Source organism: Dreissena polymorpha, chromosome 14 (genome assembly GCF_020536995.1).
Source record: "Dreissena polymorpha isolate Duluth1 chromosome 14, UMN_Dpol_1.0, whole genome shotgun sequence".
Classification (NCBI taxonomy): Eukaryota; Metazoa; Mollusca; class Bivalvia; order Myida; family Dreissenidae; genus Dreissena; species Dreissena polymorpha.
The window spans coordinates 31,314,681-31,328,315 of NC_068368.1; the positions used below are offsets into that span (position 1 = coordinate 31,314,681).

Genomic DNA, 13,635 nt, shown 5'->3' on the forward strand with positions numbered 1-13,635 from the left:
ACGCGAACGTATATTTGTAATCGCGCATGCGCCGACTTTTCCGTTTGTCCTCGTTTGTCTTTGTCAAGGTGATTTGTCATTGTGTCGTCTGCTGTTGTTGGATGAATCGGAATACTTCGGATTTATACATTAAACAATGTATATCTACGAAGTCGGCCGTGGCTATTCAACTGCTGCACGTGGTTTAGTGTGAGCACTGTTTACCGCATCCGTCCAATTGTTCTTTATGTTTTATGTTTGAATGAAAGAAAGATTGAGAGAAAGGTTCCTATTGGGTTGTTCGTTTACCCTTTTCTTTTTTCCCCGCCAAATTCCTACGTCCCTCACAACCCTCGATAACTTTCACAAGTTAAGACGGTGTTAAATAACTCTTTATATTAACTATATTATAAGGGATATTAATTATTATTAATTAATCGGACACTGTGGCCCGTTTTATACGGTACAAATATAATTACGAATCTACGCCAGGACTTTGTTGCTCATATAAAGCACCCCTGTGACATATACAAAATATTGTAAGCATCAGAAAATTATAAACAACATAAATTTAATTGGCTAAAATTTATACAATAAGAAATATTTTACTTACAAAGAGACCAGCTTATTAATGAATTCAAGAATACATTCTTAGAACGATATCAGATGACCAACACAGATGATAATTATAAATAACGTCAAAACAGACCAGAATAACACACCAAGTTAATTAATCATTGCTTAGCTCGTTAATTAAACATGCCTTGTGGTATGCAGCAAGCAGATATAATTTGTATGATTTTATGTAAATAGCGTACTACCTTATTTGTCTATCTCATATATAATCACCACTACCTTTGGGTATGTGGTTTTGCACGAGATCCCGTCGGAAATTGACCCGTCAGCATTGGGTGTTGCAATCTATAGTAATACACTGTTTTGTTAGTAGAGGGTAGTGAGAGTAAGAGACGGCCGAACATCACGGACACAAAATGTGTTATTGTCATGGGACCAATAGGCCATCACATTTAACTTATAGTTTACAATATTTACGAACATTGGAAAATGTTGTGTTGAAATTAAATTAATTGAAATAAATTGTTATAAACATTGAAAATGACTTGTATATGTTTATTATTATGTGTGTTAAAGACTATGTCAGAATCTGAAAGCTTCCGGTTAGTAGCATGGAGTAGTGATTTTTTGCGGGGATAGTAAACGTCGGATTTATATAATGTAACTTTCTTATTTGGAACATTTTATATGACAACCGTGTTTCGGATACTTATATGGACGGAAAGCCTAGCAGCTGAATATAGATGTGCTTAATGACTTTTAAATTATTTTTTAAAGCCTTCAACATATCTATGTACTGTGTACTGTAAACCTCCGATTCGCTTCATTGAGCTTCAATACAAACAATGAGTGAACTGTCAATATATTTTACTGTGTTGATCAGCAATTGCGTGTAAGCCAACCCACGCCCGAGTTTCTCGCACCTATGCTATTAAAAAAAAAGAACGCTTCGTCGAAAAAAACGTTACTCCAAACATTAAAGCGAGCACAGCTAAGCGCGACGCGTCATCGCCGTTAGAAGAGGATTCTCTCAAAAAATCCAGGCTTGGTTAAATCGAGGCTGAGTCGTCGTCAAACGAAACGTTCTCTGTAAACTAAAATGACGAACAAGTCGAAAAAAATGCATCTGTGCTGAAAGCAACATTAAATGTCCAACTTACTGAGATGGTAAGCAGCATTATTACCGAGGTTACGGGTGGTATCCAAACCATAATAACATCTCTACAAAATGAAAACGAGGCGCATCGTATCAAGGTCAAGGACCTTGAAAAGCAGGTTGACACCCTCGAGAAAGGTGAAGACAAGTACAACCAATACATTAGGCGTAATTGCTTGCGCCTATCTGGTGTGACTGAACAAGCCTCAGAAAATATCGAAACATCGATCTACTTTCGGGAAAGCATACATGCAATGATGCGTTTTCCACATAAATCATCGAAAAATCCTTCACAAGTGCTCTCAAGCTTCGTTAGTGACCCCTTTTTTTCCAAAAATAATTCGCTTTAATTGTCCAGTTGTCGTTTTCGTTGTTCTTATCTTTGTAAATCCTAAGCCTCCAACGTACAAGCGTCGCATCTGGTTATACAACGAAGGCGACTACACAAAATTTAGAAACAATCTCAAATCAATTAACTAAGACTCGATCATCAAAGATCTTAACAGCTTGGCTGATAAGGTAGCAACCAATAACTGTTTTGCTGCATCTGATAGCATTACAAACAAGGTTATAACTATTCGACCGGAAGACGTATCCTGGGTGACCAAAGAAGTTCGCCTGCTGATAAAAAAAGTACCCGATCTCACCAAAAAGCAAAACAATGAAACACGCACGCAGCATGGGCTTAATTCCGTAAATCCCGTAATGAAACAACTAAAGTCATAAGAGACACTAACAAAGCATACCATGAACAACTTATCTCCAAAATAAACTCTAATAATATATACACAAAAACCTGTTTTAAAATGGCCAAACAGCTTTCAAACAGCCCTTAACCACTATTCCAACGCTTATTAACAACGACACAAAAGCATCGACAAACGCAGAGAAAGCTGATCTTCTAAACAACTTCTTCACTAAGCAATCAACTGTAGATGACAGAGACGCTCATTGATCCTTCAAAGGCAAGTGGACCCGACTTAATAAGCCCTAGACTCCTCAAATAGGGAATTCATGAACTTTGTGCCCCGCTCTCTGTCATTTTCACAACATTTATTTCTAAGTCAGTAGTCCCATCGTCATGGAAATTAGCTAACGTTTGGCCCGTTTTTATAAAGTCCGACCCTTTAATGCCTTCTAACTATCGCCCAATCTCCCTTCTTAGTTGTCTTGGAAAACTCATGGAACGTTGTATCCATAAATACCTATATAACTATCTCATCCCCAATAATCTGATCACATAATTTTAGTCAGGTTTTATGAAAGGTGATTCCACGGTCAACCAGCTGACCGTTTTATACCATTATATCCTCAAAGCTCTTGACGAAGGCAAAGAGGTTTGAGTCGTTCCTGTGATATTTCCAAAGCCTTTTACAGAGTGTTGCATCCTGGGCTCCTCAAGAAACTATCAGCAGCAGGCATTCAACGGAACCTTATAAATTGGTTCAGGTTTTATTTATTAGACCGAAAGCAGCGTGTCGTCATTGGCAACTCTTCTTCCTGTTGGACTACAGTTGAAGCTGGTGTCCCACAAGGGTCCATACTAGGTCCACTCCTCTTTCTACTCTACATCAACGACATAGTTACAGACATCCAGGCAAACATTCGTCTATTCGCCGACGACACCAGTCTGTACATAATTGTTGAAGACCCAGCCTCATCTGCTGTCACTTTAAATCTTGACTTGTTTCGCATAATCTCATGGTCCAAATCATGGCTGGTCTCATTTAATCCTTCAAAAACCGAATGTATGAGAAAACGCATCAAACCTACTCATCCACCTCTGTTAATGGAACAAACTTCGATTGCCTTAGTAAAAACTCTCACCCACCTAGGCTTGTGGTCTGCCCATATATCATTTATCCTTGCAAAAGCCTGACATAGAATCGGTGTACTTTAAAGCCTGAAATATACACTGACACGGTCAAATCTTGAAAAGATGTACATCACCTTTATAAGTCCACCTCTTGAGTATGGCGACACCATTTGGGACAACTGTTCTGTAGCTCTAAAAAATGACATTGAATCTGTCCAAGTTGAAGCCGCAAGGATCGTGCCAGGTGCTACAAAATATTACAATATCGACCGCCTTCTCAAAGACGTAAACTGGGAATCACTCTCCCACCGAAGAAAGAAACATAGTAATATGCAAATATACAAAATGCAGAACAATATTGCACCCTTCTATCTATGGAACCTGATCCCAGTTTGCACATCCCAGGCCTATGACCTCCGATCAAAAACGGCATACCTCCAGTTTACGCAAATACTCAACTATATTCTAATTCATTCCTCCCTTCCGCCATCCGTCACTGGAACAGTCGTTCTCCTGACGTCAGAACCTCAAATTCACTTCTTGAATTGAAGAGAAAAATTACTCAATGTCCAACAAAGTCGTGTCCTTTATTCAACGTTGGTGATAGAAGATTACAAATCTATCAGTGTCGTCTGCGACTTGGCTGTAGCTCCTTAAACTACGATCTCCATTGTCGAAACCTTACTTCTTCACCGAATTGCATATGTGGTGCCATTGAAACTCCGTCTCACTTCTTGCTTCACTGTCCAAGGTATCAGCACATACGACAACATTTTTTTTACTAATCTTCCATGCGCAACAACCGTCCATAACCTTTTAAATGGTGACGAACATTTGACCTATCAGGAAAACACTATATAATTTCTTCGTGCTCAGCAGTTTATTGATGCAACTAAACGTTCTGACTCGTAGAACGATGCTGCTGTGGACGTTAACCCGACCCAAGTAGGGCTCTCTGTGACACTACGCCACAGTACCTTCTTAATCAACTAACCATTTCGTTTGTATGACATATATCCACACTACCATGATTTCGTCTTAACTATGAACCCGATCAAATCACAATCCTTACATTTATGTGAGCGCATCCATGTTCTTGTGGCCGCCTAAATGCAAAACATATATGAGTCAACTCCACCATGGAAAAGAATTAATATAAGCTTTACGCTTGTTTTCTAATCCATGAATTTATATTTTGCAACAATGTATTGCATTGTATGATGACGAAATTAATAAAAACGTTTAAGCTTAAAGCTTGGCAGATGTAACCCGCTTCATCCCGCAAACAAATCAGATTCAATTGTTTGGATGCATTATTTTTGTACTTTAACAATTTTGATGTTACGTACACAACAATGTCCATATTTTTTCCATTAAATGGTTAACAAATAATCCTGTGCACGTAAATAAGGTAGCGCCTATTATCATATTAGACCGAAGTACTGAACTAAGTTTGTCTTCTCAGTAGTACATTTCACTGAAATATCGTAAGGCATTGATAGAGTGTGCATTGAACACATGTCCGCATATAGTGTTTTCTGTATTTTTAGCGAAATTGTATAGTTTATAAGCGATTACCAGTAACCTTAAACTTAAAAATGTAATGACCACGAAATACAGATGTGCTCCAAAGCGCATTAGCTAGCCAATTTTGGAATGTTTAGTCATAAATAAATCCTTAAATGGAATCGCAACACCAGATACAAATGTATTAAATCATCATTGATAATTAGTTGTGCCTCCGGTAGGGTGACATATAACAGTCGCACTGTCCGTCCGTCAATACGTCCTTTCGTCCGTCCGTCCGTCCTTTCGTCCGTCCGTATGTCCGTATGTATAAAAGCGTTCTGAAAAAAGGCAATTAAACTGTTATTTTAGAGAAATGTTCTCATGAATACGTCGTTCTTCCGACGCTGCCCGAAGTCAGTCTCGCGTTTGCTCCTAAATGTTCGGATATCGTCGCGAGAAATTAACATGAACTCTTTTGTATCGCATTAAATCCATTTAACCATACCATATCTAGCGTTGAAATGTTGCCATTTTTATCAGGAATATTGATTATTTTATGGGTTAACTTTATTTTACGAAATATTTTGCGATTTGGTCGTTGATTTTGAGTGTTAATGTGACGTTAACAACCCTATATGAATTTGTTACATGCGTATATAAGAATAGTAAACAAGCCTTATTTGATGTAAAACTGGTACGTGGTACAAATCTTGCTATCAAAACATTGCCAAACGTACGAACACTTATGTTAATGAAATGCAAACAGATTCCACCAACACAGTAATTTTTTCAGAAAATGTCAAAAGATATCACAATCTGTGTACAACAATATAAATCTACACGTCCATAAAGCAACGACGCATTATGGCTTGGCTGAAAAAAAGAAACACGTTAACATACGTCATTCGGTGCTTCGTTACAGCAGTGCTCCAACCAGCTTTACAAAATAGAGGAGAGCTTCCCCGAAAAGGGCACATTTCACGCGTAGTTTTGGAAAATATGGCATTTGGTTATACATATACTTAAGTATATCCTTTGATTTAACTATATACTTATGAATTGTTAACATTAGTGCATTTGATGATTTCATCAAGTGTATGCTGTTTCTCATTTTGTGTAATGAAATAATAAATAGTATATAACTATTCTAGTATTTGTATTAATTTACAAATATATGTATGAAGAATGATATGGCTTTACCATCGCTTTTATTATCATGGTGCAGAACAGGATTCAAAGATATCTAACTTTTATTTTGGATAATCAAAAACAATTTTAAGACATGTTCAAATATGAAAACAATAATGAAAATCAAAATGAAGACAAAATAAAGATCTGAAGACAAATAGAAATATACACCTATTCTAAAACTTTGATAATTATTTAATACTGAATAAATAAATACAGTATACATGTAGTACAGTACCCTGATAAAAACACAAAGTCAATAAGGACACAATAACAATCACATCCAGAAGTGCCACATAACCTCTTAATGGATCAATATTTCAAACCCGTCTTTTCTTTGCATCCATAAAGTCTTTGGCCACAGCTGGACTCCCTCAAACGTGTCCTCACTACAATTTAATTTAATGTTCATGATTTTGGTCAAATGTGTTGTCCTGAGGGAGGACCGGTGGGCTGTCTTTATTTATTAAAATTGTGAAAATACTCTATCCACCTCGGCAGTAGAAAGTTGAAGTACGAGGGCAGTGCTTAGTAGCTTGTAGATGAGTGGGTAATGTATGATAAGGCCGGTATAATCTCTCTTGAAGTCCTTGATGATGCTATCCATGATCCTCTGGTCCTTCTTCATGGTGTTCATCAGATATGACGATGTCGCCCCCGATGTTGCCGCTGTCGGCGGTGATGACGACTTCGCCGCCCCCGATGTTACCGCTGTCGGCGGTGATGACAACTTCGCCGCCCCTGATGTTGCCGCTGTTGGCAGTGATAACGACTTTGCCGCCCGCGATGTTGCCGCTGTCGGTGGTGATGACGACTTCGCCGCCCTCGATGTTGCCGCTGTCGGTGGTGATGACTTCGCCGAGTCCTTGATGATGCTATCCATGATCCTCTGGTCCTTCTTCATGGTGTTCATCAGATATGACGATGTCGCCCCCGATGTTGCCGCTGTCGGCGGTGATGACGACTTCGCCGCCCCCGGTGTTACCGCTGTCGGCGGTGATGACAACTTCGCCGCCCCTGATGTTGCCGCTGTTGGCAGTGATAACGACTTTGCCGCCCGCGATGTTGCCGCTGTCGGTGGTGATGACGACTTCGCCGCCCTCGATGTTGCCGCTGTCGGTGGTGATGACTTCGCCGACCCCGATGTCGCTGCTGTCGGCGTTGATGACGATGGCGCCGCAAACGAAGCGTGGGTCTCGGCGATTTTCTCGGCGATTTTCTGGGGGGTTTTTTCGCGCTCCATTTCGTCTGCTTTCTGTTTTGACGTAGGCATGTTGTAAGACAAAGATCGAATGACAATTTATTTTTCAATTCTTATTATAGTTTGACAATTTCTTTTCGTGAAATATTTTCTAATGTTTGACAATTAAGTCTTCAATTTTTTCTATGGTTTGACAATTTCTTTTAGTAAAATATTCTTTCTAATGTTGACAATTTGATTTCAACAAGCCTATATGACCGAACGTTAATTATTATTCAAATTGGCCTTGAGCATTTAGACACAGGTGTATACAGCGACGAAAATATCGATACTGAGCTTTCTACGCATAACAGATAATGCGTGTTGGGACGTGGGGGTTTGGTAAAACAGATCCGCAGTTTATGACAATAGTCGGGTACCCTGCTGTGAGATTGTTCAAATGATTACAAAACATCGCATTGTAATTTACAAAGACCTATAGAATGTATTCTATAGGTCTTTGTTATTTACACTGTTATAGTTTGTAATCATTTGAACGTATTTTGAAATACTTGCACGCATGCGCACTTAAGTATGCTGCATGCACAAATTAACGATATGCAACCAGTAAATCGATACGTGCATAAAGCAACGGCGCATTATGGCTTTGCTGAAAATAGAAACACGTTTACATACCTCATTCGGTGCTTCGTTACAATGTAATGTTTTGTAATCGTGTGAACGTGTTTTGAAATATTTGAACGCATGCGCACTTATAAGGAATCAGGCATTATAGACCGAGTACGTTACAAGACGTTTGTCATTAGATATATTTGTATTAAAGAAGAAACATGGTTGGAACTAATACCGTCGTGTTTGTATGCGCGCTGGCCGCTCTTCTATGTGGTAAGATTAATTAAAAGCCGGTGGTGATAATACTGATGATTTTCAAGAACGCAAATAAAACAATAGGATATATCTGATACTTTAGACAAACATCATCATAGAATTGTGCCTTTCACAGCATCGGGTTAAAATCGAAATGCAAATAAATAGTCAGCTTTGATTCAACTACTTATACAATTTATTCAAAATTAAATTTAAAAAATGTTGTTTTGGTTGTAATTGTTATATTTGTGTTAAAAGGTGCATATTTTACAAATGTGGTTCAATCAAATCGGCAATCGTTAATCGAACTGGTAACCATGATTGCGTATTTTAGACGTAATATCCTTTCTTAGGGATTTCGACATATTTGAAAATCCTGAAGGTTAATGACCATTGTTCGGAAATTTTAAGGAGTGAAATAAATTTATTCCAATTGTCATTTTTAGCAATGCTAGATGTATTTGTAAGTTAAACGTACAAGTAATACACCATATAAAAATTGTATTGCTTTATTGGATTTATTTTTTTATAAACAGGTTCCACATATTGATACAAAATGATAAAAAATATAAAGCATACTTTATACTTGTAATTAATTGTTACTACACCGACAATGTAACCATAAAGTGTATCAATGACGACGATAAATAATAAAAGATATTATTTGAAATAAATAAATGCCTACACTTGTTTACTCCTGTGGTTCTGTTAATGATTTGTATTTGGATTAAATTTTGAAACTATGAATATTTCTATTTTCAATATTAATCAATGTTTTATATTTTTAAACGTTGCATACACTCATATAACACACAACAACAAGTTATCCCTAGGGTCGACTTTGACCACAGCGGTATATTTTGTACAAACTTAGTAGAAGACCACAATACGATGTCGCACACAAGGCACTTAACTATCTCTCTTGCGGGCAAGCAAACTTTTATTATGTAATATAGTATGTAACTGTAATGTGCTATATGTGACTTAGTCTCATAACTCTAAGATTGCAAAAAGCTGTTTTAACTGATTTTCAGACTTAAGTGGAGACTATATAAACTAATGGTATTTGGAAGAGAGGTAACTCTGTAGTTCATGTTCCAGTTTCTGTAATTTGAATTCAGGGGTTAGCTCCCTTTCATTTCACTATAAGTGTATGATGATTCTTATGTTGATATATTATTCTGGTCTCTTATAACTCGATACTTCCGAGTGGCAGCATTTTATTATTATGTTTATGTTTTAGTGTATGTTGTGATCGTATATATGCTGATGTGACTGTAATAAACTAATAATAATGCGATTTAAAGTACATAATTTTTTAACGTTAATTTTATGTAAGTCCATTAAATCCCATGGCCATAGTTACGCTTAACCCCTGGGGCATAATTTGAACAAAACGAAAACGATAAAAACTATATAATGTTTCACACGTTATATCAAACCCCTGATCCTTTCGGTTGAAGAGATTAATATGTGTGTAAGTTAATCGATATTATCTGTACAAGTATATATAAATCATATGATCCTAGGGATGTAGCCAGATTTGGCCATATGGACATGTTTTAGGACCGCTACAACACCTGAAATGCCAAATAAGAAACTTCTGGGCTTTGTATTCTCAGAGATAAATATATTTTATAGTTTTCGCTATTTTATTAACAGAAAACAAGTTAACCCATAGGATGGGCTAATTTTTATCCCATGTGCATGTTTTGAACACAGGTGGTAGCAAAAGTTAAATATCAAACATCTGACCTTTATGATTTCAGACATATTTTAGTTATTTACTTTATAAGTTTATAGAAATGATGTGACATTCAGGCGGGATCCGTTTTGACCGTTTGCACATGATTTTGAACAAACTTGGTAGATGGGCACGTTCATTGTGACACAAGCTATAAATGCATCAATTATTCGTGTGACACACATGAGACTCAACTTACGACAAACACAAAATATATTATATGTTATGGAGTCTGAGAAGTCACTTAGTCGATCATTTTTGTACTCTTTGTACTTAAGTAGATCCGAAATGTAATCAAAATCAATTGCTTTTTTGAAGAATTTTTGCTTACAGTTTTTAGTTCTTAATTGATTGAGGACGGTTTATATAATGAACAAGTGTGATGTCAATAAGTAGCATGGCTGAGTTATTAGCATAGCACGTACGATGTGTATGATTGATGGTGACTCGCTCACGGAAGTAGATTAACTTAAACACACACACACACACACACACACACACACACACACACACACACACACACACACACACACACACACACACACACACACACACACACACACACACACACACACACACACACACACACACACACACACACACACACACCCTCACACACACCCTCACACACACACACACACACACACACACACACACACACACACACACACACACACACACACACACACACACACACACACACACACACACACACACACACACACACACATACCCACACACACACATACCCACACACACACACACGTCTATTGTAATCTCTGGTTTGTGTATATTTTACGTTAGAACTACATATGCCATAGCTCGGCAGTGATTTATTGATCAAAACATTATGTTCATCGTGTGTTCAAAGTTAACAAATTACATATTAAACTGAACGGTTATCGGTGCTTTCAGTGTCCAATGTGGATGCAGCCTTCAAGTGTTACGTATGCAACAGTCTGACGAATAGCGCCTGTTCGGACAAGTTCACTGGAAGTATGTTTAGAGACTGGAATGATATTATCTTTGTTTATTTCCGTTATTATATATGCAACAATTATTGATATATATATATATATATATATATATATATATATATATATATATATATATATATATATAAAATATATATAAATACTGAAAGATAATCGACAACTCAGAACTCGCATGCGCCGATCATTCAGATTTTCGGATCAGCTGCATATTTTATCGCTCAACAAGTACTAGTATTACATGCACATTTTACGAAAAACATATGAAGGCTTTATGCATTTAGCAATTTAGACTGACGATCATACATAAACGAAATGATAAATTATTTATATTTTCCAGCCATGAATGTTATTTCGTGTTTTGAATACAAACTGTACTCTATTTACTTATGTACATAAAATTTGCGCATACTTCGAATAAATCCGTTAATGCTAATTTGTACCTCATCATTTATTTGAAAATGTTTGGAACAAACTAATGCAAGACCATATTGCAGGAGGACATAAAAACTAACATATTTGCAAATTTCAGAATCAAACCATATATATGAGTATTCGACAATAAACATGAATAAATTTAGCATGTTCCATAACTGTATCATATTTTAGAATAAATATTAGACAAACAATATAAAATCAGTTTATGTTGTACTACCAGCTGTTTTGATATCTTGGAAACACCCCTGATTGTTATTAAAGTCTTTTTAAGGACAAAACGCAAAAATACCAGCTTTATGATTACTTACTGTATTACTTCAGGTTCTTCTTTGGAAAGTACAGCCACGTGCCTGGGCTGCACCAAGTCAAAGGCAAGCGGACGTAAGTTGTTCAGTGTGAATGCAATAAAAGACGCGTCATGCAAAAATGGTAATTGTGCCATTTGTGGCAAGCGTAGCTCCAGACCAGCCTGTAAATTAAGCTGGTAGGGGGTTACCCTGCCCGTCAATCGTATTTTTTCCGACATTTACTTTGTTATTATTCGTAATCTAACATTGAGATGCTATATGGGATATGCCGCTAACAGGTTCTCAATAAAACATCTGCGCGAAGACGGGCAAACATAGAATTGAGTTATCTTCGGAAATCGAAGGTGGTCTTGACAAGATTTTTTAAATTATATAAACCGCACTGGTTTGTTCATTTTATTTTCAGGAAAATATATTTATATAGGCTTTTCCAATGTCCAGCCGTTAACCATTTAAAGCGTTATGTCGCTTTGGGTTTTTCTATTGTACCGCATTAAATGTTAGTGTACGGTATTTCATTTGTTAATAAAATATCACTCCCATCGAAGTCTCTGGACTTGGATTGTTAAATTTCAAATAATTTTTGTGTTTACAGTTGTTATAAGAACCTGTTCTGTGCTTGCTGGCAGCGGATGCGTGACGTCGGGCGATGATGCAGTCTGTACCTGTGGCAGCGAGCTCTGCAACGGCTCCAACAACATTGCTGTTTCCATGGCAACGCTCCTAGGAGCCACACTCGTCGTCCTCTTTTCTATTTAATAAATTTAAAATGTCATGGCTGTTCGAAAACATACTTCAGCATACAATAATCTTTCTTAATACATGCGACAACATGTACCCTAGGTCGACCATCAACAGATAAGATAAAATTTAATATAAATTTTATAAAATCAAATTGAATGTAGATATATTTTAAATGGCATAAAGTTATACATGCCCGATTGTTTAATTTCAATAATAAATGATTTGGTGATACAATAGAAAATGGTTCCCTAAATCAGTGTTTGTACTGTCGTTTGCTTTTACAATGTTCTTTTTCTCAAACGAATTTAAAATGTTAATAAAATATGCGGCATACAATCACAAAAATGGACTAACTGTCAGAATCTTCTTTTCATTAGTTTCTTTCTTTTGTGTGTGTAGTAAAACATAAAAAGCAAACGTAGTAGTGTGCATATTTATGGCATATACGAAATCTAAAACCACAGACATTTAAGCAAGTACAGTTTCCAGATTGTTTATATTGTTACACTGATTTACCTTATAAAGCATTCCTTTTTCAAGTATCAGCACATGACCACTTGCACTAAAAATATATCCATGGTGTTAATGGTTTTCATACAGTTTATTATGATTTCGTGTCTTTTATAACTGATTTACTGTGTTGACAAATGAATCACTTTAAAATGACATTTTTTTACTATCAAACGAAATGGTTAGCTCCTTGTAAAAGGCATGATACATAAGCCTTTACGTTATTAATGCTATCAGAAGCAACAAGAAAAGTTATTTATTTTGTATACACGAATCACCTATTATATGTACAATTATATGTGTTCATATGGAAGCAAATAAACATCTTTTTTCTATCCGCCATTATTTATTTTGGGTCTTGCTTATCATTACATGTTAACCCGGTACTACATACTCATTTCGCATTATCCTCATTAAATTATAAGAGATTATATGAAAGGTGTAAACACATGTGGGTCATATTCAAACGAAAATGGTAATAACGTCGCTTCTGTTTAAAAATATGAATAAAACACGCCATACTTTACTGTTGACAAAGGGAGATAAATCAAATAGTAAAATTCACGAAAATGTCACCATTAGTTCCCGTTTTGCCTCATTGGTGTGT

The 13,635-nt window shown here is 36.6% G+C and overlaps 1 protein-coding gene across 1 annotated transcript; it reads left to right on the top strand.

Moving 5' to 3' along the window:
• Positions 1 to 8,167: 8,167 nt before the first annotated feature.
• Positions 8,168 to 13,363, top strand: LOC127857982 (uncharacterized). The gene is made up of 4 exons (XM_052394792.1): positions 8,168 to 8,310; positions 10,952 to 11,032; positions 11,788 to 11,847; positions 12,370 to 13,363. The coding sequence occupies exons 1-4, from the start codon at positions 8,256 to 8,258 to the stop codon at positions 12,531 to 12,533; spliced, it is 360 nt and encodes a 119-aa protein (XP_052250752.1). The 5' UTR covers positions 8,168 to 8,255; the 3' UTR covers positions 12,534 to 13,363.
• The last annotated feature ends 272 nt before the right edge of the window (positions 13,364 to 13,635 follow it).

Coding starts and splice junctions, on each gene's coding strand:
- LOC127857982 (XM_052394792.1), top strand. CDS start 8,256: ATGGTTGGAACTAATACCGTCGTGTTTGTATGCGCGCTGGCCGCTCTT. Junction 11,033..11,787: donor TTCGGACAAGTTCACTGGAA/GTATGTTTAGAG, acceptor GTATTACTTCAG/GTTCTTCTTTGGAAAGTACA. Junction 11,848..12,369: donor CAAGTCAAAGGCAAGCGGAC/GTAAGTTGTTCA, acceptor TTGTGTTTACAG/TTGTTATAAGAACCTGTTCT.